General features: G+C 41.8%; 1 protein-coding gene across 1 annotated transcript in view; it reads right to left on the bottom strand.

The window, feature by feature from the left end:
* Nucleotides 1-493: 493 nt before the first annotated feature.
* The window catches only part of LOC136628793 (avidin-like), a 73,666-nt gene continuing 49,703 nt past the window's right edge, over nt 494-24,456 (bottom strand). The window contains exons 3-5 of the mRNA XM_066604893.1: nt 4,553-4,760; nt 2,863-2,980; nt 494-568 (exon numbers count right to left, since the gene is read on the bottom strand). Of these exons, the coding sequence (XP_066460990.1) occupies nt 517-568; nt 2,863-2,980; nt 4,553-4,760 (378 nt within the window). The 3' untranslated portion in view covers nt 494-516. The remainder of the gene's footprint in view (nt 569-2,862; nt 2,981-4,552; nt 4,761-24,456) is intronic.

Genomic DNA, 24,456 nt, shown 5'->3' on the forward strand with positions numbered 1-24,456 from the left:
TATGTCTCTCTGTTCTGTTTCTGGAACAGAGATATGAAGTTAAAGCAGAAATAGACATTTCCATTTGTCTGCCCATTGATTTCAGATCAGTTATTTTTTGACTTTTTTAGCTGACATAGCAGGAAACCAGATCTGTGGATGCTTATCTAACCTTGCTGCATGGTAGTTGGAGGAGTATTCTCTGGTCAGCTGCAGATGGGTCATTTTATTTTAGGTTTTTCTATACTGCAGACTTATGTAAAGATGCTGTAGGAATTTCTTATGGTCAGCAGGAACATGTCTTCATACAGAAGTCAATTATTTATACAAATATATAATCAGTTACAAAACTATCTACATTGGACTCTTCTAAGAACCTTACCTGGGAAAATTAGCATTTGAGTTGATATATTTATGAGAATTGCTTCTGCACAAATCACGCTACATTATATTGTATTTCAAGCATATGGTTTATTGGTATTTTATAGCATACTTTTATTTATCTAAACCAGCTCTTCCATAAAGTTTTCATTTTACTCATTTCTTCGGGTCTGGAGTTGGGAATTCCCAAAAAGTGTCGTATCCAACTCTGAAAGAAAACAAAGTAGAGGCAATTTAATTTAATGTGGAAGTATAGGGTCTCATGTGTTATAACTGCAGAAAAGTAAATGCTGATTAGTACTTCTACTTTTTTTATATGATTTCTTGAAGCATTCTTCAGCCCATGCAGTGGTTTCCGTCACAGAATCATGCCTGTCTTTAATGCATAGTGTCTCTAATGCAGTGACGCCTTAGGGCTCGTAGATGATCAGCATCCAATACTGACCATCAGCCTTGTCTCTTGTACATATGAATTTCTCCAGATTCTCTGAATATTTTGATATTATGTACTTTAATGTAGATAGTGGGATATTTAAAGTCTTCATAATTTTATGTTTAACATTTTTCTGAAATCGTTCTACAATTTTCAGATGCAGTTTTTCACAGATTGGTGAACTTCTAAGATCATCTTTGCTTCTGAGAGACTCTGCCTCTCTAACATGCTCTTTATACACAGTCATATGACTTAGTAGAAAATTGATACTAATGAAAAACTGCTAGATGGTCACTTTTCCAGTCTCTTTTTAAGTGTCCCAACTTTTTTGAGATGTTTTGCTGCCATCAATTGCAAAATTAGTTAATTTTTTTAAAAATGGAAAAATGTCTTCCTTTCACCTTTTTGATATGTGTTCTATTGCGATTTAAATATGGTTATATGAGCTTTCCAAATCATTGCATTCTTTTTTCTTAACATCTATTTATATTTTACACAGTGTCCCAAACTTTTTGTAATTGGAGTTGTAGAAGTTATGCTGAAACCCATAAAACTATATAGAGTTCAACAGTAATCGTGTCATCCTCCATTGAACTCCATATTACAAAGCTTTCCTAGGAGAGACCATCCCTGTACGGCAGCACATGGATGCCGCGCAGCTCCGTATTTAGAAGCTATATGGTGTCCATTTACACAGCAGAACAACTTCTTTAAGGGCCATCTACACGAGACAATTATTGTTCAAAACTTGTTCAAATGAATGAAAATGAGCGATAATTGTGCAGTGTAAAGGTAAAAAATTGCTTACTATTCATTCACTTTTTGCTGTCGCTGACTTTGAGTTAGCCTAAAAACATTGCTGGATGACTGGCTTCCTGTTGCGTGTAAATGCTCCTCAGCACTTCACATAGAATGTGACACGCTGAGCGAGAAACCCGCGATCCAGCGGTGTTCTCTGCAGGTCTAAATGCTCTGCACAAGCTCCAACAACCTTAGCGATGACGTCAACGCCCATGCACTCGTTTAGACGACTGTCATCCCGTGTAATTGGGACATTACTTTGAGGATAGTAATAGACAGTTTTAATTAATCGGGTTCTATCAGTTTTCCTAACAGCAAGGCGACATTTGCATAGACAAGCATGATATCGGGCTGAGAAACCCCGACCCATATCGCTCTGGCCAACGTGCGCTTTACACGTGGATGCAAGGAGTTTTTCATTCAAAAACGCATTGCGTCACTTCTGTGAAATTGTGATCATCCGGCGCATGCTAAAGGATCGCAAGTGATTCCACTGATTTTAATGCAAGTGCCATGTGATGTCTTTAAAGGTGCATGTTACATGTGCGTGTGCATGTAGCCTAAGACTCACTTTGTTGCCCATAGCAAGCAATCACAGATCAGCTTTCATTTCTCAAGCTGCTCTTGTACAATAAAAGCTGAGCTGTGATTGGTTGCTGTGGGCAACACGGACAATCTTAGAGCTCATATCCACGACCGTGTATTCACCACGTATTACGCATGCACTGCATAGACAAGTGATACGTGGCGAATGGCGTCAATGAAAGTCATTGAGCCATGCATATATGTGTGTAGACACTGTGTGTCGATACGCATGAGAAATAGATGGCAGCATGCTCTATTTCTCTGTGTACCATGCAGCGTGAGCCCTATACATTTGTAAAGGTTGCGCATGAAAAGCTGTCTGTACCCAATACATTGAACATGGGCAGCGTTTTCATACGTAACCCCATTCTGAAAAGGGCGGGAAATAAAATAAAATAGAGTCACACTGCATGTCCACATGCGTGTGATATGGAGGCATGCGCAGTACACTCGCAGCCGTACACGATCTGTGTCGGCAGAGCCAGTGTTCACAAAATGGTAAAGGGCTTCAGAGAGACCCCCAGTGTTTTACGCATACACCGGCAGGCACGAGCCCTTACTGTTAGACAGTTTTGATAAATAAGGCCACGGTGTTTAGCGATACAGCGATTGGTGTAGACAATAATTATAGGAAGGTAGAGACCATAAAATTAAACATATCATGTGAGTTTATATTAGTTTACCTCATTTGATTCCAGTCATCGTTAATATCCTCACTCTCTGATCTCAGCAGCCACATAGTTTTCAGAAAAGGTCCTGATTCATCTCTGTAACACTGACCCGTGAACACCGTGGTAGAGTCTGCAGCAAGAACAGCGACATTTTGATAAAGCAAATCCATCAAGTAGCACAAAAAGAGGATCACTTACCAGTCTACAAATATTTGCCCCGATATATATATGTGTGTATATACACATATACACACACACACACACACACACACACACACAGAGCAATAGGCCCCTAATAATAGGGCCACTGCAGTTCATACAAATTTATGGTATATATAAAATAAATTTGCACAAACTGCAGTGGCCCTTTTGTTAGGGACCTTATTGCTCTGTGCTTGTCCACCCCATATAGATTTGTCCTTTTGCATTCATGTGTGTTTGTTTTATTTGCGGTGACCTCTCTGGGTCAATTTCTTGTATTAGTGTCACCAATCTTAGTTGTGTCCGCATGACTGTCTCCCTAAGCTACTATGTGTGATGAGATTGGTAGAGTGGTTGGGGGCGGAGTTAGTTGGTAGAGAGAAGAGGAGGAGTGATGTAGTCGGAGGAGGATGTGTGAGCAGGAGGCTGAGGCTCTGACGTTTCCGCCTAGGTTAAGCCCGGACTCTTCTCATTTATCATTGAAATGCATCCCCTCAGGGGACATGAAGGAAGATTCAGTTCTTGGAGTAGAAGTCGGTGGAAAATTCTACACACTCCCCTGCTTAACTACAGCGTAGAGGGACTGTACCGACTCAGTTACTGCAAGTCGGAGGACAAGTTCTGGTGTGAGTGTTTTGCCCCATTAATGTCACTAGGTCAGCGAGGAAAGGGCATGAAGAGTAAGGGAAGACAGCTCGTGTTTGTTTCTCCGTGTCTGCAACGCTCTCTCAAGAACCTTTCATTAGATAAATGAGACTGGTGATTACTGTATCTCAGGAGAAGAGTGTTTGTTCAATGCAAATGTGTTGGAAGGTAGTGAAAGGAAAAGGTGCCAGTAATATTGTACCAATGACTGCAGCAATATTGTACTTGGAAAATCAAGGTTGAAAACATCCAGTTTTTAAAACTACCCTTTGACTATGGCGTCTTTATTTGGTTTTCGATGACTCGTTCCTGGAAAGGGGCACTGGCGTCATGTGAACAGTTAAGTTATCATTTCTTTACTAGCACCACTGCTAGCTTTTACCCTTGCATGCTGCATGTTTTGGGATGTGACGAGAGGAGATGGTAGAGCCATCGTGACCCACCATTTTTGTTCAGCGCTGTCTACCTTCCCAACGGTCTGACTTCTGGCTACTGCAAAACCATTATAAAGTCTTTTAACCAGTATCACAGAATATTTTTCACTTAGGCCTCATTTATCTAAATGGTCTAAAAGAAAACCTGCAATTGTTGTCCATAGCAACTATTTACAGCAAAGCTTTCATCTTACCAAAGCAATTTGCGAAATGAAATCTGGGTTCTGATTGGTTGCTATGGACAACAAAGATGGGTTTTCTTTTAGACAGTTTGGATAAATGAGTCCCACCATGTGTATCATAGTCTACATTAATGGAATATTCCATGTAGCGATAGGTAGGTGATCACACATGCACTGACTACATCGCTCCATACATTGCTTACAAAACCTAATTTAGAGACCATTAAAAAAATACTTTACTTGAAGATGCCCACTGGACGGTAAAGCCGAATGTTGGATGACCATTTATTTGGTGAAATCCAATTAGAGGTGACTCCCCAACTTTGTTCTTTGTAGTGGATACCGATGTTAGATAAGATCCTGAAAACATTCCACACGGGAGGACTGATATGGTCATGTAAGAGCCCAGGTCGTTCTTCCACTGACCTGCCAGGTTGCACTGCGCAAACTACACAATGGAGAAAGAAAGAATAATAAAATAGTCATATAACTGATGAGGTCTGGGCACAAAGACAAAATGTGAGTAATAGAGATGAGCGAGCATACTTGCTAAGGGCAATTGCTCGAGCGAGCATTGCCCTTAGCGAGTACCTGCCCACTCGAGAGACAAGGTTCAGGTGCCGGCGCGGAGGAGTGGTGAGTTGCAGCAGTTAGCAGAGGGGAGCGGGGGGAGAGAGGAAGAGAGAGATCTCCCCTCCGTTCCTCCCCGCTCTCCCCCGCAGCTCCCTGCCCGCCGGCACCCGAACCTTGTCTCTCGAGCGGCCAGGTAAGAACCTTTGTTTGTCGGGCTGAATTGAGTCCTAACCAACAAATTTATGGAGACTAAACATACACAACTTCTAAAGCTGTGAAGTAATATTTTCGAAAGCCTTACATCACTATTCAGCAATCACATGCACAGATGTAGCAAAGGTTAACCTGACTGTGATAACATTTTTATAAACCTCCAAAAATATACATCACTGCAAACAATCAATCTATTAGCAAAAATTGTTTAAAAATCACAATTAAAACATATGACACTCAATAAAGCGGCAAACTAGGTAAATATATGTGAATAGTCACCAACTCTAATCCTATGTACTTAGTTATAATATGTATAGAGGTACCACATATCCTTAGAAAGTCCTATTTGCTCTCCTATATGTATGTTATTCAGATTATAAGCTTCAGTGTCACACAGACCCAGAGGTCACCTCACCCCAACATACGTCTCACATCCAGCTTCGACTTCTCGATATGTTGGGGCAAGATGACCTCTGGGTTTGTATGACACTGATACTTATTTACACTTAGCATATAAACGTTTTTACAGAAAAAAAATGTAAGGAGTTTTTATTCACCTTACACAATGCTTTAAATATTGAAAAAAAGAAAAAACAACATCTAAAACAGTCAGTGCTATAAAATATTACATTATTTAACCGGCACACTAAATTCTCCAAAAAAAAAAGATGACAAAAGAAAATGGCAAAATAGCCGTTTTCCTCTTAATCACGCTTCCCCAAAACAGGACTAAAAATTAATCAAAAAGTCATATCTACCTCAACATGGCACCAATAAAAAACAACAAGCCATCTTGCATAAAACAAGCCTTCATACTGTTCTGTTGATGAAAAATAAAAATGCTCTGGCCTTGGAATTTGGTGACAAAAAAAAAACTTTGTAAAAAAAATGTGTTTACATTGTGAAAAAGTAGTAATGTATAATAAAACCTATAAAAGGGTGGTATATGACCCCTAGAATAAAGTATTTATACAACATGGTAAGCACCATAAAAATGAATGCCAAAAAACATTAGTGACATTTTTTTTTCCATTGATCCCCCCAGCAGAAAATCAATAAAAGTCATTCAATGTATTATATGTACTAAAAATGAGTGCCTTTAAACCTAGAACTCATCCCATAGGAGGCTTCATACAAGATGAAAAATTAAAAAACAGTTATGACCGCTGCCAAACATAAGAGGAAATTAGGGGAAATTGACAGGTTTTTAAGGCTAAAATTATTTGTCACAAGGGATTTTAAGTGGACTTAAGGCAACTGAATTATGCGCCAAAAATATTTACATGAGGCAAGTTCACAATTTACAATAAAAAGCGACATTTTCTGCAGGGTTTTTCCAATTTCAGTGTGACTGCTAGAGGTTAATTTTGTGGAAAACAATTGACGATTTTTTAATAAATGGATGTGTATGAGGGCCTTCCGACATGTTCCTAACAGAAGAAAACTTTGAATGCTGTTCCCCTAGAGATAAGCCGCCGCCAGTGTTATCTGGCCACATCGTTCTCCACCGTCATCATAGAAAGCATGCGGATGCTTGACTGAACCCAGCTTTCATGTGTATGATGGAGTTGGGGGGGAATAGCTGTTGGCCAAACAAGTGTCTGGCTGACATCAATTGAAGGTGCATGAGAACATTTACAATGCTGATATCACAGTTGTATCTTGTAATGAGACGAGTCTTTTTCCCATTGGAAGTAAATAAAGGATGGTCTTTCAGATGGCTGCAAGCAGAGACCCGGAAAATCATAATGAATATTGGAAATAGGATGTAGCTGCTGCCGGAACTTGTGTATAGTGGAGTGAAGTCCCAGAAAGCCACTTGTAACCCCGACTCTGCACCGCGCCAACTGCCTGTCTTACCACAGGATTAATAAACTACAAGAGTAGTGACCTCCTACTGTGTAGCCCGCAGCTGAATCTGACCCCGTGCCCGGTCAGCGTTTGTGCATACTTGCATTGCTCTGTATTGTGGATGATCTACGGCTCACCGTAAATCATGCGCACTACAGATTAAAAGCAAAAAGGAAATCCCTGCTTTTCCCACGTCGTCTCTAGTCGATGACACAGAATCCACGACCCTTACGTAATTTCAATCTGCGCAAAAATATGACATGCTGCGTTTTTTTTCACGAGTGGAAATCGCAATTGTTGTGCGTTTGCATGAGCGAATTTGCAAATATTCTATTCTTGCTAATAGATGCAGAATGCCGTGGATTGTCTGCGCTGCTGACCATTGCGGATTCCGCAATCCGAATCCGGCTGTGTGCAGCCGGCCTCATACTGTTGATGTGATCTTCCAAGTGAGTGTAAACCACTTTCTAACAAGGACCACTCATTAAATTGATTACAACTATTAAAGAAAGCAATTTGTTCACCTGTAACATCAGTGTCTTCATCTTCTTCCTCGCTAACAAGCAGGCAGTCGGTCTGATTTCCCAAGCAATGCAGCTTTAGAGAGTAGTGGTCCCAGCTTAACCCCTTAGGTCATTCTCACACGTGTTCAAAAATCGCTTCTCAGAATAGTGGCAATTTTACCGCGATGTTGAGCGCCGTTTTTGATTACATGTCACAGCGTTTGACACAGCTTTTTTTTCATCATTAGTTTTTTATTGGAATTGAACCAAAGTGATATAATACAATAGCAATCACATATTTCTGTTGGAATACAAGTGTGTGAAACAATGCTTACATTACTCATTTTGTATGTTCTTACGGTGAAACCACTGGTGGAACTAATTCGATCGTCTTCCGAATTTGGAGGTATTCCTTTGAACTCTCGTCAATATAAAATAGGATTGTTTGCGGATAATATAATCTTGACTATGTCATGTCCTTAAAAGTTGCCCGCCAGATTCTAGAGCAGTTTAGTAACGTTTTTCTATACAAACTCAATGTGGACAAATCATTCATCCTTGGGGTAAACATACCAAACAATCTAAAAACTGCAATCCAAACAGAGTTCTAGTTTGACAGCACTTTTTAATGCCCCCCATCATTGTGATGGGTGATGACGAGCGATAAAAAGCGCTTAATATGCAAAAATAAGACAGTGCTTGAATGTTACAGAGTTATCAATCTAAAGGAGCGTTGTATGGAACGCTGCGCTAATCGCGGTAATAAGCAGCATGTGTGAGCGGCCTAAGTGACAAAGCCTGTTAGTGCCTTAATGACAAAACCATTTTTTCAGTTTTTCTTCACCATTGAATTCCAGGAGCCATAATTTTTTTTCCGTCGATACAGCCTTCTGAGAGCTTGTTTTTTTTGGGGACAACTTGTATTTTTTACTGGCATTATTTTTTGGGTACATATAATGTATTATATAATTTATTAATTTTTTAATAAATACTGCTGTTTGTATTTTGGATTTAATTTTTTGTGTCGTTCAGTGTGCAAAATAATGAGAACGTTTACAGCACAACTCTGACGATACCATGCTTATATATTTGTAAGTTTTGCTACTTTTGTACACAAAATACCACTTAAGAAAAAAAAGAAATTTGCTTTTGTGTCGCTGCATTCCAAGAACCTTAACTTTTATTTTTCCATCCACAGAGCTCTATGGGGGCTTGCTTTTTGCCGAATGAACTCTAGTCTTCATTTATCCAATTGATTGCTTTTTATTCCATTTTTTTCTAGGAGGGAGGATTAACAAAATTCTGGCATGTTTTTTTATTTTTAACAGCATTCACCATGCAGTATAAATATGTTATATTAATTCTGCATGCCAGTAAGATTATGTAAATCCCAAATTTATATAATTTTTTTTCTTGCAGCTTTTTCACACTTTTAGGCCTCCTTCACACAGGCGAGACGGTATCGCCGCCAGAAAATCACAGCGATATCACATCGCTGGTTCGTGCGATATTGCTGCATCTTCTCACGGCAATACCACAATTTTGTAGCGCTACAAAGTCGCACGTGATGCTACAAAGTTGCGCAACTTTTTTGCATTACATGCAAGGACTTTCAGGGGAGGATTAAAACAATCACAGCCATTCATCGAGCGCTGGCTGTGATTGGCTAAGCATCAGCCAATCACAGCCAGCGCTTCCAGAAGGCGGGGATTTTTCAATCCCCCCCCCCCCCCCAGAACAGAACATAATGATGATCAGTGCCGGGACCCGGGAGAAAATGCGGCCAGGCTGACAGCGCGTCTAAGGTGATGTATGTGTATTTTTTTTCCCTGCAGCTAGGGCTTATTTTAGGCTTTGACAGTAGGATTTCCTACTGTCAAAGTTGCATCGCACCACACAAAATACGCGTTTTTGTGTGATGCAACAGAGAGGAAGGCTCCATAGGGAAACATGGGCTACAAAACCTCGCGCATCGCATGCATATAGCCAGACCCGCGAGGTTTTTGTGTCGGGTTGTCGTATGGTACAAAATATTGCATGTGTGAAGGAACCCATAGGAAAGCATGGGCTTTTCATACATGCGATTTGTAACATTGTAGCAATGCTACAAAATCGCGTGACTGTCACCCGTGTGAAGGAGGCCTTAAATTTAAAAATAAAAGGACGTTTTGTTTATTGCTGTGTTCAAAGACCCTTAACATTTTTTTGGCAACGGTGCTGTAAAAAGGTTTTTTTTTTTTAACAGGATGAGTTTTTAATGGTGCTATTTGTTCATCCATGTGACATTTTCATCACTTTCTATTCCATTTTCGTAAGGCAAGATATGCAAACATAACCATTTTCATGACGTACACTCAGCGGGTGATATAATGTACTAATTTTTTTCTCTGGGTCTTTATGAATGCAGCAATACCTCATATGCGTGTGGTAGGCCCCGGGATTAGGACAAGTACCCGGCTATCATCGGACAGCTGAGCACCCACTCCTCCCGGCATGGAATACCCACGGCAGCCTTTCAATGCAGCGTCAAAATACAGTGTTGCAGATTAAAGCTCCTTAACGGTTGCCGGCAAAAGAGGTATGGTCAGTCATTAAGAGGTAATATGTAGAGATTCGAGATGAGCGAGCATACTCGATAAGGCAAACTACTCGAGCGAGTAGTGCCTTATTCAAGTACCTGCCCGCTCGTCTCTAAAGATTGCCGGCAGGGGGCAGGGAGCGGCGGGGAGGAACGGAGGGGAGATCTTTCTCTCCCTCTCTCTCCCCTCCGCTCCCCCATGCTCACCGCCGCAACTCACCGCTCACCTGCACCGGCAGCCGAATCTTTAGAGACAAGCGGGCAGGTACTCGAATAAGGCACTACTCGCTCGAGTAGTTTGCCTTATCGAGTATGCTCGCTCATCTCTGCTAGAGATCATTAATAAACATACATTTTATTGTCACCCCTCCTATAAATGTGACTATTTAAAAAGAAGGAAAAAATCACTTTATGTAGGCATACGTTGTTATTGCATCTAACCAGACAAGATGTATACATGATCGTTCTTACCTGTGCAGCAGCACAAGTCATCCAGCAGGACAGAAGCACGACCAGCACTGAAGTTGGTTTCATTCTTGTAGTTCTGTTCCAGCAACCAGGAGGATATTTACTTGTGATGATATCTGAACCTGTATTGCTGCTGTATTTATAGAGCTCAGTGAGATAACCAGGAGGTCCTCTCCAACTTCCCCAGGTGTACTAAGGTGTAATTTGAGGTCCCATTTCTCAGGAAATGTTGTGATGATTCACTTTGTTGACTTTCACCCACACTGTCAAGGGTAATTGTTTTAGACTTCACCAGAATCTACAGTATTGTTCTCAACATTTATAAAATTAACCCCTTGAGTGGCGGGTTTCTTACCACCCTGTCGTACCCACAAGGGCAGGTTTTTAAATGGTCTAATCATTTTATTTCAACTAATTTTGCAGTCGTGTTCCAAGAGCCATAACTTCTTCCTTTTTCCATTGACACGGCCATATGAGGGCTTGTTTTTTGCGGGACACATTGTACTTTTTGATGGAATCATTTTTGGGTATATATAATGTATTGCATAGCTTTTGTAAGAAGATTTGTAGGGAGATTGGGGGGAAAAAAAATTCTGCCGTTTGTTTTTTGGATTTCATTTTCACGGCGTTCAGCGTGCAGAATAAATGGTGTGATGACATTATTCTCTGCGTCAGCACGATCCCAGTGATACCAAGTTTACACAGTTTATGTTTTGCTATTTTTGTACATTTAAAACATTTTTTTCTTAAAGGTTTGCTTTTGTGTCGCCACATTCCAAGAGCCATATTAATGTTATTTCCCATTGCCAGAGCCCCAGAAGGCCTTGTTTTTTGCGGTATGAACTCCAGTCTTCATTTATCTAAATTTTTGGAACATGTAAAATTTTGATCGCTTTTTATTCCATTTTTTTTCTAGTGCCAAGATTAACTAAATCTGTAATTCTGGCATGTTTTTTATTTTTCACTGCATTCTCTGAGCAGTATAAATAATATATTAAAGTAATTCTACAGGCCGGTACGATTATGTCAATGCCAAGTTATAATAGTTTTTTTTCTTTTTCACGACTTTTTCACACTTAAAAAAAAAAAAAAAAAAGTAATAAAAAGTTTAAATCACCCTCTTTTTGCCATATCTATAATAAAAAAAAATCGAAATCATAAAAGAAAAATACATATTTGGTATCACCGCGTCCGCAAATGTCCGATCTATCATAGTAGTGCATTATTTACTCCGTACAGTGAACGTAGTCCGAAAAAATTAAGAACGTCACAAATGCACTTTTTCAGTCACCCTGTCTCCCAGAAAAAATGCAATAAAAAGTGATCAAAAAGTTGTATGTATTCTAAATTAGTACTAGTGTAAACTACAGGACTTCCCGCAAAAAATGAGCCCTTGCTCAACTACGTCGACGGAAAAATAAAAAAGTTATTGCGCGCAGAAGATGCAGCAGAAAATTATTTTAAAAAATGAAATGTCTTTGAAAAAAAATACAAGTGCTACAGCAAAAATAAATTATATAGGTTTGGTATCGTAGTAATCGTACCGACTCATAGAATAAAGTTATTGCGTCATTTTTGTGGCAGTTTGTGTGCCGTAGAAACAAGACACACTGAAAGATGGCGGAATGTCATTTTTTTTTCATTTTACTCCACTTAGAATTTTGTAACTAGAAAAACGATCCTTGCCACCATATGGTTAAAAATAAAATAACTCACCTGGTGTGCAGCGGGGTTCCCGTGGAATCGTCTGGGACACCCCGCCTGCACCTGTGGTCCAAGTATGCCTGTAATATATGCAGAAAGTCTCCAGATATCCTATAGTGGAGAAGGAGAGCCGCAGGAAGGACAAAATCCCAGAGAAATAAAATTTTCTTTCAATGGGTTAAATGAACAAGGTTTCAAAAAAAACGTTTCTTTCCGCGCTCCTGCTATAGACGACCTTGTTCAGAACGAATCAACTGTCATGGCAGACAGTGTTTTTGTATAGCAAATTTATTCAAGAACAAAAGATATATCAAAAATTGCATACAAGAGACACCTCTTGCAGCAAAGATCATGCAACGCGTTTCGGCTTATTTAAACGACTTTTTCAAGCATAACATGCAATTGAAAGTATGTCTTTTAAATAGTGTGTCTTACCTTATGGAGGTGGGCGTTCCAAGTGCACAGCGCGTGCCTCCATGTTCTGTCGCTCTGACGCGAACTCTGAGCGTCATAGCATCCGTATTGGGAAGAGTGTATCAGCGCATGTGTGCGCCGAGCCTGAGCTAAAATTCCGTAGTACGGGAAGGGAGGAACGCTATCTACGTAACTCCCGGCATAACGCTTGCTGGAAATGACTCCGACCTCCAAAGCAATGAATAACAATTGTCATTTCTTTTGATTATCTGTATAGCAATATGGATATTGACCAGAGATGAGCGAACCTACTCGGCCACGCCCCTTTTTCGCCCGAGCACCGCGATTTTCGAGTACTTCTGTACTCGGGCGAAAAGATTCGGGGGATGCCGGGGGTGAGTGGGGGGTTGCAGCGGGGAGTGGGGGGGGGGGGGAGAGGGAGAGAGAGAGGGCTCCCCCGTTCCCCGCTGCTACCCCCTGCTCCGCCGTGCCTCCTCCTACCCCCTGGCACCCCCCGAATCTTTTCACCCGAGTACTAAAGTACTCGAAAATCGCAGTGCTCAATCGAGTAATTACTCGAAACGAGTAGGTTCGCTCATCTCTAATATTGACCAATTAAACACTTATGTTCAAATGCGTATCCTATAATGTGTAACTTCATTAATTAAAAAGTAAATAATTATATACTTAGTAATGGGATCCTGTTGCTCAAGTTTATACATGCATAGCTAATATTTCATGACTCATATGTAAATAAGTATAATATAAATAAATATAATATAATATGAACATATAAAAATAGACCTAATAATTTTATCTATACACAAAAAAGCTACTATAAATATATAAAATGGATATTTCGTTATGTATAATAAATATATCTCTAAAATGCATATTATATACTAAATACTTCTTAAAATGCATCATAAATAATAATATATATTTATTTAAAAATGGTGTTCTATCAAAATTTCTCTAAAACCTCATTAAGACCAAAAGGGGATAAAGTATTCATTCTAAAAATCCAAAAAATCTCACGTGTTCTTAATTTCGCAAAAGAGTATGTATGGAAATCCAATGGATTTACTTTCATATCTTTCAGGTTTTTATTGTGTTTCTCCATAAAGTGACGTGAAACACTGTGTTTCGAGTAACCTGTTGCTATATTGAACCTATGTTGGTTTAATCTTAAATTTAAAGTGTTCGTGGTGCGTCCTATACATTGCAGTCCGCACGGGCATTCAATTAGGTATATAATGAATTTAGAACAACAGTTTAAAAATTGGTTTATTTTAATATTTCTTTGTTCTTTTAGGCAATATACCTCTTTTCTCCCGTGTGATGTTGTTGCAACACTTGCATTTCTTTCTACTGCAACGGTATACTCCTGTCACTAGAGGTTTATTAATAACTTCCTTGTTTAGTTTCTTATGAGGGTTAGATGGAGCTAATGTATTTTGTATAGTTTTGTTCCTGCGATAAATCACCCTTGGCTTATCTTGTATCTCTTTGTTTAAAATTGGGTCTTTTAATAAAATATTCCAATTGTTTTTTATTATTTTATACTTTGTTATAAATAAAACGTTTTTCTTTGGATCTATTTTCTTACTATCTATCTCTACTTTTTTCTGCGAGATTTCAACTGATTGAATGGGATCATTTAGTGCTTTCATGTAAGCAGCGTCTATTAAATTAGCAAGATATCCCTTCTGTTTAAAACGATTTTTCAAAATATTTGATTGGGAAGAGTACATATCTGTTGAAGAACAATTTCTACGGATTCTTTTAAATTGCCCGTAGGGAATGTTGATCTTCCATTCCTTTTTATGGCAACTTGAGAATTTAAGGAAACTGTTGCAATCGGTTTTTTTTAAATGGGTGCTAGTTTCTATATGTCCTTTATCAGAGGATATTACTAGGTCCAGAAATATTACCTCTGTTTTACTAAAATTGTGTTCAAGTTTTAAGTTAAAAGGATTATTATTTATCTCTAGAACGAATTTATTAAGATCTTCCATTTCGCCTTCCCAGATCAATAAAATATCGTCTATAAAGCGTCTAAAAAATATAATTCTTTTATCCTTAAAAATGACCCTTTCGAAATACCCCATAAAAAGATTAGCGTAACTGGGGCGAATTTTGTCCCCATCGCCGTAATGTTTGTTTGCATGTAAAACGTCCCATTATATGTAAAATAATTGGTTTTTAATATAAAATTTATAGCTTCAATTAAAATTTTTTTTTGTTTTGGAGGCATTAATGGATCCGTCTCTAAATAGTGTGAAATACTGTAGCTTCCAATTCATGTAAAATATTCGTATACAAGGAGCAGACATCCAGGGTACACCATATATAGGTGTTTTTCCAATCAATTTCTCTCAAGAGGCTTAAAATATGCCCTGTATCTTTTATAAAAGATGGTAAATGAATCACATACCTCTGGAGATGTTTATCTATGTACTCTGACAGAGGGCTAGTAATTGAATCTATTCCTGAAATGATCGGTCGCCCTGGTGGTTCCTTGCTATTTTTATGAACCTTTAGTAAGAAGTAGAAATATGGAATTTTCGGATTCCTATTGCAGATAAATTTATATTCTTCTTGTGATAAACAATTATTTTTTAGGGCTTCCGCTGCTAGAGCACATAGAGCTCCTGATATTTTCTTAGTAGGGTCTGAGCTTAATTCCTTATAATAATTATTATCGCTCAGAATTCTCAGGGCTTCTTTATTATAGTATTCGGTATCCATAATTACTGCACCCCCTCCCTTGTCTGCTCTTTTTATGCTGATAGATTTATCATTGGATAGATCTTTCATAGTTACTATTTCATTGTGGCTCATATTAGGGATATTTTGAGGTTTCATATTGCATAACAATGAAAAGTCATTTAAAACGTTTTGGTAGAACATGTCTATGTATTTACCTTTGCTTTGTATCGGAAAGAAAAGCCGTTTTGTTTTTAATCCCGTTAGAATGGGACCTTCCAAATCAAATAATTTGTTATTTTCATTATTGGTTGGATAATTGTCTTTCCTTAACGCAAAGTGTCTCTTCAGCTTGAGATTTCTTATTAGGGAATTAAGATCGACAAATAAGTCGTATAAATTTGCTTTTTTAGATGGACAGAAGGATAGCCCCTTGGCTAAGACATCTTCTTTTCGTAGGAGTAGGTGATTTGATAAATTAAAAATGCCCATCTCTCTGGCATCTGTATTATTAATTTATTAATTATTTCAGTTAGTGATTGGATCTTAGTTTTTTTTGGATCGTTTTCCCCCTCTTTTTTTCTCTTCTTCTTGTAACCCTCTTTTTTTTGGTCGTTCTGATAGGGGGGAGAGGTTGATAAAATTGAAATTTTGTAAAAGTTTTTCAGTACATTATATGGTACATTAAATAGCACCATAGAAAAATCCAACTTGTCCCGCAAAAAACAAGCTCTCATACAACGACGTTGATGGATAAATAAAGGAGTTATGATCTTTTAAACAGGGGGAGGAAAAAAAGAAATTGGGAAAAAAGAAAAAAAGGGTCCGTGTCATTAAGGGGTTAAATAATGTACTATCTTCCTTCTCTGGGTCATTACGATGCAGGGATACAACATGTGTAATTTTATTTTTAATCTTTTACAAAGTAAAGGGAGACAAGTGTTTTTGTTTATTTTTAAAAAAAATTTTTTTTTGTTTTTGTCCCTTTAGGGGACTTCCACAGAGACCCATCAGGACCCCCTGATCACATTCCAGGTGCCCAATGGTGACAGCCCTTTACATGCTGCAGTCACATAGACTGCAGCATGTAAAGGGTTAACACAGCAGAGATTAGAGGTGTTCTCTGATCTCTACTGTGTAGAGTTGGTGCCTGGCTGTTCTCTGACAGCCAAGCACCAGCTCTCCCTGCCACAGAGACCATCGGCTTGCTTCTGACAAGCCGATGGTCTCTATGGCAACCTGTAAACAAACTAGTGCAGGAGTTTGAAATTAAAAGCGGCAGATTGCCGGCATATCGGCAATATCTCCCTGCTTCTCAATGTCCTGCTTTGTTCTCTGTGGGTCTGTGCAGGCAGAGCACAATGCCACAGCTTGTGGCATTGTGATCTGCAGCTTCCATAGTGATACATAGCTCGGAAATCTTTCTCGTTTTCCCCAGTGAAGACAGCATGCACACAAGCTTGACTCTTGAGAATGGAGAACGCATGCACTGCTATAGAGCTGAATGGGAATGCAAACGTGTTCCATTCTAAAATGAGTTAAAGGGGTTGTCCCGCGGCGAAATCCAAATTTTTTTTTTCAACATACCCCCGCATTCTGCCCTGTTAAAATCAATTCCGCTTACCTGCATCCCCGTTCGCGCAGCATCTTCTTTTCTTCTTTTTAAGATGGCCACTGGTCCTTTCCCAATGGTGCACCGCGGTTTTCTCCCATGGTGCACCGCAGGTCTTCTCCCATGGTGCACCATGGATTGTCTTCTACTTTCTTGCGTTCCACTGCCGATACAGCCACCTAATTGGCTGATCGGCAGCACGTGACGGAGGCGGAGCTACGATGACGCGGAGAAGAGGGAGGAGCCAGGACGATGCTCGTGAGCCCGGAGGGAGTAAGAAGAGGAATCTTTACAGCGCAAGCGCGACTGTTCGTGCAACTAAAGAAGCAGCTTTAGTCGGCACCATGGAGACGGGGATGCCAGCAACGGAGCAGGTAAGTGAATAACTTCTGTATGGCTCATATTTAATGCACGATGTATATTACAAAGTGCATTAATATGGCCATACAGAAGTGCTTAACCCCACTTGCTTTCGCGGGACAACCCCTTTAAGCTTGCTGTGTACACACTAACTTCACCGGAGGACCAGGCGAGTATGAAAAGAGGCTCCCTATACTCCAAGTAGCCTAAACTATAAGCAGCATAACTTAGTTTATGGTGCTTTTAGCTGGTGACAGGGTCCCTTTAAAAAAAAAAAAAAAGTATATAAACTTGGTATTGCCAGAATCAGGCTGATTTAGAGAATAAATGCTCGGGTGCTCGTTACTTGAGCCGAGCTGTTTGTAATGCTCGGGTGTTTGTTTTGTGTAACGAACCCTATTGAAGTCAATAGGAGACCCGAGCATTTTTCAAGGTAACAGTAAAAAAAACCTAAAAATTAAAAAAAAAAACGAAAAAAAAAACTGCCGCATGTTTCCTTCATCCCCGCTAGTAAAAAATTCCCTGCTGCTGCACCTGCCACATCTGTGACAGATGCAGCAGAGGAATTCGCCTGTCATTCATTCGGCGAGATCTGCCTGTGATTGGCTGAGTGCCTCAGCCAATCACAATCAGCTGGTGGGGATTTTAAATACCCGCCTGCTGATAGATCAGCACTACAGAGCCAGGGACAGCGCAGAGAAGACATGGGTAAGCCCCGGCAGCTAAAGGGAGGTGAGTATATATATTTTTTGTTTTCTACACTACTTTTACTGTTTTTTTCAGGGAAGGGCTTATGTTTAAAGCTGTTCCCTGAAACCAATGACGTGGTGCCGGCAGCAGGATCCTCTACCGCAGCTGTCATGTGTGACAGCTGCAGGAGGGAATTGAAGAATTCCTCTGCTGCATCTGTCACAGATGTGGCAGGTGCAGCAGCAGGGAATTATTTTTACTAGCGGGGGATGAAGAAAACATCTGCCGCATGCGGCACATGTGATCTGCATCACCGCAGGGGACACGGCAGCGGCGGAGAGGTAATTTTTTTTTTTTATTTTTTTTTTTTTTACACTAAAATTATTCTTTTTCAGGGAAGGGCTTATATGTAAAGCTCTTCCATGAAAAACAATTCAGGGGTGCCAGCAGACCATTGTCTTCAATGGAGCCACCGGCAGCAGCTGAGGCACAATTGAAGACATGTGGGGAGGAGAGGGTGAAACGTGGGGAGGAGAGGGTGAAATTTGTCTCAAGCATTGTGCTCGCTTGAGTAACAAGTACTTTTGAGTATGCTAATGCTCGAACGAGCATCAAGCTTGGACAAGCATGCTCGCTCATCTCTAGTTATTACATTATTTATTTTGTATGCTGAACGCTGTTAAAAATGAAACCCAAAAATGATGGCGGATCTTTTTTTCCCCTCAAACCCCTTGCCTTCCCACCCAAAATTAATAAAAGTTATACATTATATGTAGGAATGTGATGAAAAAAAATGAAAATTAGTTGGCCATTAGGACCTAAAATGGACCTGCCTTTAAGAAGTTAATACACCTAACAGGTAAGTGAACAACATTGATTATTTCATTATAATGCTACTAATGAAGGGGTGGCATATATTATGCAGTAGGTGAACAATCAGTTTTTGAAGCTGATGTGTTGGAAGCAGTAAAACGGCAAGTATAAAGCAAGAAGCAACTTTGACAAGTGCCAAACTGTAGTGGATAAATGACTGGCTCAGAACATCTCCAATATAGCAGGTCTTGTGGGATGTTATAGTAAGTAGTGGTACTATCTACCATAAGTGGGCAAAGAAAGGGCGTGCAGTGAATTGGTGGCAGAGTCATGGTTACCCAAAGTTTATGTCCATCTCGTCCAATCCCACAGAAGAGCTACTGTAGCACAAATTACTGAACAAGTTAATTCTAGAGATGAGCGAGCACGCTCGGTAAGGTGATTTACTCGAGCGAGCCTCGCTCATCTCGAGTAACTCCCTTCTCCTTCGAGCGTGCTCGGGGGGGCAGCGGTGTGGAGCAGGAAAACAGTTGTGTCCTATCCAGCCAAACTGACGAAGGGGTGCGTCCCCGAAACAAGTTTTCAATTGCTGGTTTTTATCTTGTGAATAATAAAAAAAGAAGTGCCTTCACTATCACATATTGGATCTTTTATCTTCTAGTAGCTTAGAGGGTTTCGCCCCCACACCAGTTTTTTTCCACATTCTTTTTGCTACACTCACGCCCACCCTGGAGGAGCGTCATCTGGTGGGCAGCACCTCCATCATTTGAAATACTCCATCATTGGAAACACTTTGTACTCCAGAAATATTCCACCACCCTCACTGGGTCTTGCTCCACCCTCCTTTTTCATCTCTCTTACTCACATTCAATAGCTGAGAGCTGCCTCTCATTGGTCACAGTGCTCAGCCAATCAGAGGAAGCCCAATCACTACTCAGAGCAGTGCAGGAGAAGAGCCAGCTTGACGCGGCTGAGCCCCGGCAGCTGAAGACAGGTGAGTATTTTTTTCATTTTTACCACCATTTTTTCTTGTTTTTCAGGGAAGGGCTTATATTTAAAGCCCTTCCCTGAAAAACAATTACAGGATGCCGGCAGCTGGATCCCCTACCACAGCTGTCATCTGTGACAGCTGTGGTAGGGAATTCTTTATTCCCCACAGGGATGAAGAATACCTTTGCTGCATCTGTGACAGATGTGGCAGGTGCAGCAGGAATTTCTTTTTCCTCACGGGAATGAAGGAAATATCTGCCGCATGTGGCAGATGTGTTCTTCATCCCTGCGGGGACATGGCCGCGGCGGACAGATAAGTATTTTTTTAATTTCTTTTTTTTTTTTTTTTTTACACTAAAATTCTTGTTTTTCAGGGAACGGCTTATATGTAAAGCCCTTACCTGAAAAACAATTCAGGGGTGTCGGCAGACCATTGTCTTCAATGGAGCCACCAGCAGCAGCCCGGGTCCATTGAAGACAATGAGGGCATTCCTTATGGTACACGCATGTCCTATCTTTGCAGGCATGCACCTGTAAAACACGGACATGTGAACACACCATAGGGAATGCATTGGTTCTAATAGAAGCGTGTTGTTGTGCGCGCGTTTGCACGCACAAAAACACACTTGTGTGAAGCTACCCTTACCGCAAGAGGAACTTACACAATATTGGGCAAGCAGTTCTAGGGCTGATTGGCATATTTAAAGGAGTTTTCCAGTTGCAAACTATTGATGACCTATAGTAGATCAGCGGTGGTCTGCCACTCAGAATCCCAGATGATCAGCGGTTGGCTTGTACATTGAATTTTGCAGTAAGCATATAGCTCTGTTCCAATTGCAGTGGCCAGGCTTGGTATTACTGGCAAAGTTCTCATTGAAATTAAGCCTGGTCACTGGGTGGAACTGGAGCCGTCTGCTTCCGGCAGTTATCAGCTCAGTGCATTAGCACACCAGCCCAACGAACAGCGTGGCAGACTAACTCTACTTTTGATAAACTATCCTAAACTACAAATAATTTACAGCTCGATAACCCTTTTAAGCATTATAATCTTACCAAGATTCTTTATATATGAATGTTTCTACATACTCTGCCCTTTGTGATACAAATACATAAAAAATTGTATGTATTTTTTACAACTTATACAAAGCAGTTTTTGGAATAACAAATGATTAGCACTTAAATCACATCCACTTGGCTGAAGCAGGAATACTTTGAATACACGGAACATATGACTCTACTGGTTGTTAATATAAGACACAGTGGTTACCTTATGTGTCGGTAAACAACAGTGAGTTATGAAAGCTTGAACTAGCAATTCTGGCATTTCTGTTTTACTAAATACTTACTTTTTCCATAACGGAAGTATTTCGGAGCATCCTTAATTAGAACACTGCTGTTCTTCATTTATTCCTCATAGAAATTTATGATTAAATTATAACCACTGCACCCAAAAAAAGAGAGACAGAGAAATTATAGATTGTTACTAGAGATGAGCGAACGTGTTCTTCCGAGCTTGATATTCATGCGAATATTAGGGTGTTCGGGATGTTCGTTATTCGTAACGAACACCATGCGGTGTTCTGGTTACTTTCACTTCCTTCCCTGAGACGTTAGCGCGCTTTTCTGGCCAATTGAAAGACAGGGAAGGCATTACAACTTCCCCCTGTGACATTCAAGCCCTATACCACCCCCCTGCTGTGAGTGGCTGGGAAGATCAGGTGTCACCCGAACATAAAAGTCGGCCCCTCCCGCGGTTCGCCTCAGATGCCGTGTGAGTTAGATGAGGGACAGTGCTGTTTGTACCGGAGCTGCTGTAGGGAAAGAATTGGTAGTTAGTGTAGGCTTCAAGACCCCCCAAAGGTCCTTATTAGGGCCACTGATAGCTGTGTGTTGGCTGCTGTTAGCAGTGGCAATTTTTTTTTTTCTCAAAATCAGCTCTGCAGAGCGTTGCACCTGGCATTAGGGACAGAAGTGCTGCATAGGCAGGGAGAGTGTTAGGAGTGAGTGTAGCCTTCAAGAACCTCAACGGTCCTTTCTAGGGCCATATTTAACCGTGTGCAGTACTGTCCAGGCTGCTGTTAGCTGTGCTGCATTTTTTTTTGCTTCTCAAAATCGCCTCTGCAGACCATTGCACCCTCCATTGATACTGCAGGGAAAGAATTGTATAGGCAGGGCCACAACACAGTTATTATTCATTGAATATACGCAGTGCTGACTTTTGGTGCAAAAAAACGGAAAATAATTCTATTTGTCCTGCCTCTGTCCGTCCTAACGCCGGTGGACACGTGTCGGCTGCGTGTGCAACCTGTAAAAATCAGACGCACCCAGCTACGTTTTACTCCTGGCTTTGCCATTTGCTTTCCTTAATTGGGAAAAAAAATACCTGCTCTGCCACAGTTAATAACTCTGCTACCCTCACGTTCTGTGACACATTAGCAGGAAAACAGCACAGTTATTAAACTTCTCATGTTCATAGAATATACGCAGTGCTGCCTTTTTGTGCAAAAAAACAGAAAATAATTCTATTTGTCCTGCCTCTGTCCGTCCTAACGCCGGTGGACACGTGTCGGCTGCGTGTGCAACCTGTAAAAATCAGACGCACCCAGCTACGTTTTACTCCTGGCTTCGCCATTTGCTTTCCTTAATTGGGAAAAAAAATACCTGCTCTGCCACAGTTAATAACTCTGCTACCCTCACGTTCTGTGACACATTAGCAGGAAAACAGCACAGTTATTAAACTTAGATTATTCATTCACTAGAGGCAGTGGGGCCTTTTGTTTTCAAAAAAGGGAAAAAATTATATTTGGCCTGCAGTCTTGCGCCAATTTATTACCTGTGAAATCAAATCACTGGTAATACAGCATGCTGAGGGGTAGGGGTAGGCCTAGAGGACGTGGACGCGGCCGAGGACGCGGAGGGCCAAGTCAGGGTGTGGGCACAGGCCAAGCTCCTGATCCAGGTGTGTCGCAGCCGACTGCTGCGCGATTAGGAGAGAGGCACGTTTCTGGTGTCCCCACATTCATCGCCCAATTAATGGGTCCACGCGGGAGACGGTTATTAGAAAATGAGCAGTGTGAGCAGGTCCTGTCCTGGATGGCAGAAAGTGCTTCGAGCAACCTATCGTCTACCCGCAGTTCTGCGCCGTCCACTGCTGACAATCCGAATCCTCTGTCTGCTGCTCCTCCTTCCTCCCAGCCTCCTCACTCCACTACAATAACACCTGCTCAGGAGCGGGAACACTCCCAGGAACTGTTCTCGGGCCCCTGCTTAGATTGGGCAGCAGCGGTTCCTCTCCCACCAGAGGAGTTTATCGTCACTGATGCCCAACCATTCGAAAGTTCCCGGAGTCCGGGGGAAGAGGCTGGGGACTTCCGCCAACTGTCTCAACAACTTTCTGTGGGTGAGGAGGACGATGACGATCAGACACAGTTGTCTTGCAGTGAGGTAGTAGTAAGGGCAGTAAGTCCGAGGGAGCAGCGCACAGAGGATTCGGAGGAAGAGCAGCAGGACGATGAGGTGACTGACCCCACCTGGTGTGCAACGCTTACTCAGGAGGACAGGTCTTCAGAGGGGGAGTCAAGGGCATCAGCAGGGCAGGTTGCAAGAGGCAGTGCGGTGGCCAGGGGTAGAGGCAGGGCCAGACCGAATAATCCACCAAGTGTTTCCCAAAGCGCCCCCTCGCGCCATGCCACCCTGCAGAGGCCGAGGTGCTCTAAGGTCTGGCAGTTTTTCACAGAGACGCCTGACGACCGACGAACAGTGGTGTGCAACCTTTGTCGCGCAAAGCTCAGCCGGGGAGCCAACACCAACAGCCTCACCACCACCACCATGCGCAGACATATGATGGCCAAGCACCCCGCAAGGTGGGACGAAGGCCGTTCAGCGCCTCCGGTTTGCACCCCTGCCTCTCCCCCTGTGCCCCAACCTGCCACTGAGATGCAACCCCCCTCTCAGGACACAGGCACTACCGTCTCCTGGCCTGCACCCACACCCTCACCTCCGCTGTCCTCGGCCCCATCCAGCAGTGTAGTTCAGCGCACCGTCCAGCCGTCGCTTGCGCAACTGTTGGAGCGCAAGCGCAAGTACGCCGCCACGCACCCGCAAGCTCAAACGTTAACCGTCCGCATAGCAAAATTCATCAGCCTTGAGATGCTGCCGTATAGGGTTGTGGAAACGGAGTCCTTCAAAAGTATCATGGAGGCGGCGGCCCCGCGCTACTCAGTTCCCAGTCGCCACTACTTTTCCCGATGTGCCGTCCCAGCCCTGCACGACCACGTCTCCCGCAACATTGTACGCGCCCTCACCAACGCGGTTACTGCCACGGTCCACTTAACTACAGACACGTGGACAAGCACAGGCGGGCAGGGCCACTACATCTCCCTGACGGCACATTGGGTGAATTTAGTGGAGGCTGGGACAGAGTCAGAGCCTGGGACCGCTCATGTCCTACCCACCCCCCAGAATTACGGGCCCCAGCTCGGTGGTGGTATCTGCGGAGGTGTATGCTTCCTCCACTAAAGCACCCTCCTCCTCCTCCTCCTCCTCCTCCTCCTCTGTCTCGCAATCAAGATGTGTTAGCAGCAGCATGTCGCCAGCAGTCGGTGTCGCGCGGTGTGGCAGCACAGCGGTGGGCAAGCGTCAGCAGGCCGTGCTGAAACTACTCAGC

This window comes from Eleutherodactylus coqui, chromosome 5 (genome assembly GCF_035609145.1).
Source record: "Eleutherodactylus coqui strain aEleCoq1 chromosome 5, aEleCoq1.hap1, whole genome shotgun sequence".
Lineage (NCBI taxonomy): Eukaryota > Metazoa > Chordata > Amphibia > Anura > Eleutherodactylidae > Eleutherodactylus > Eleutherodactylus coqui.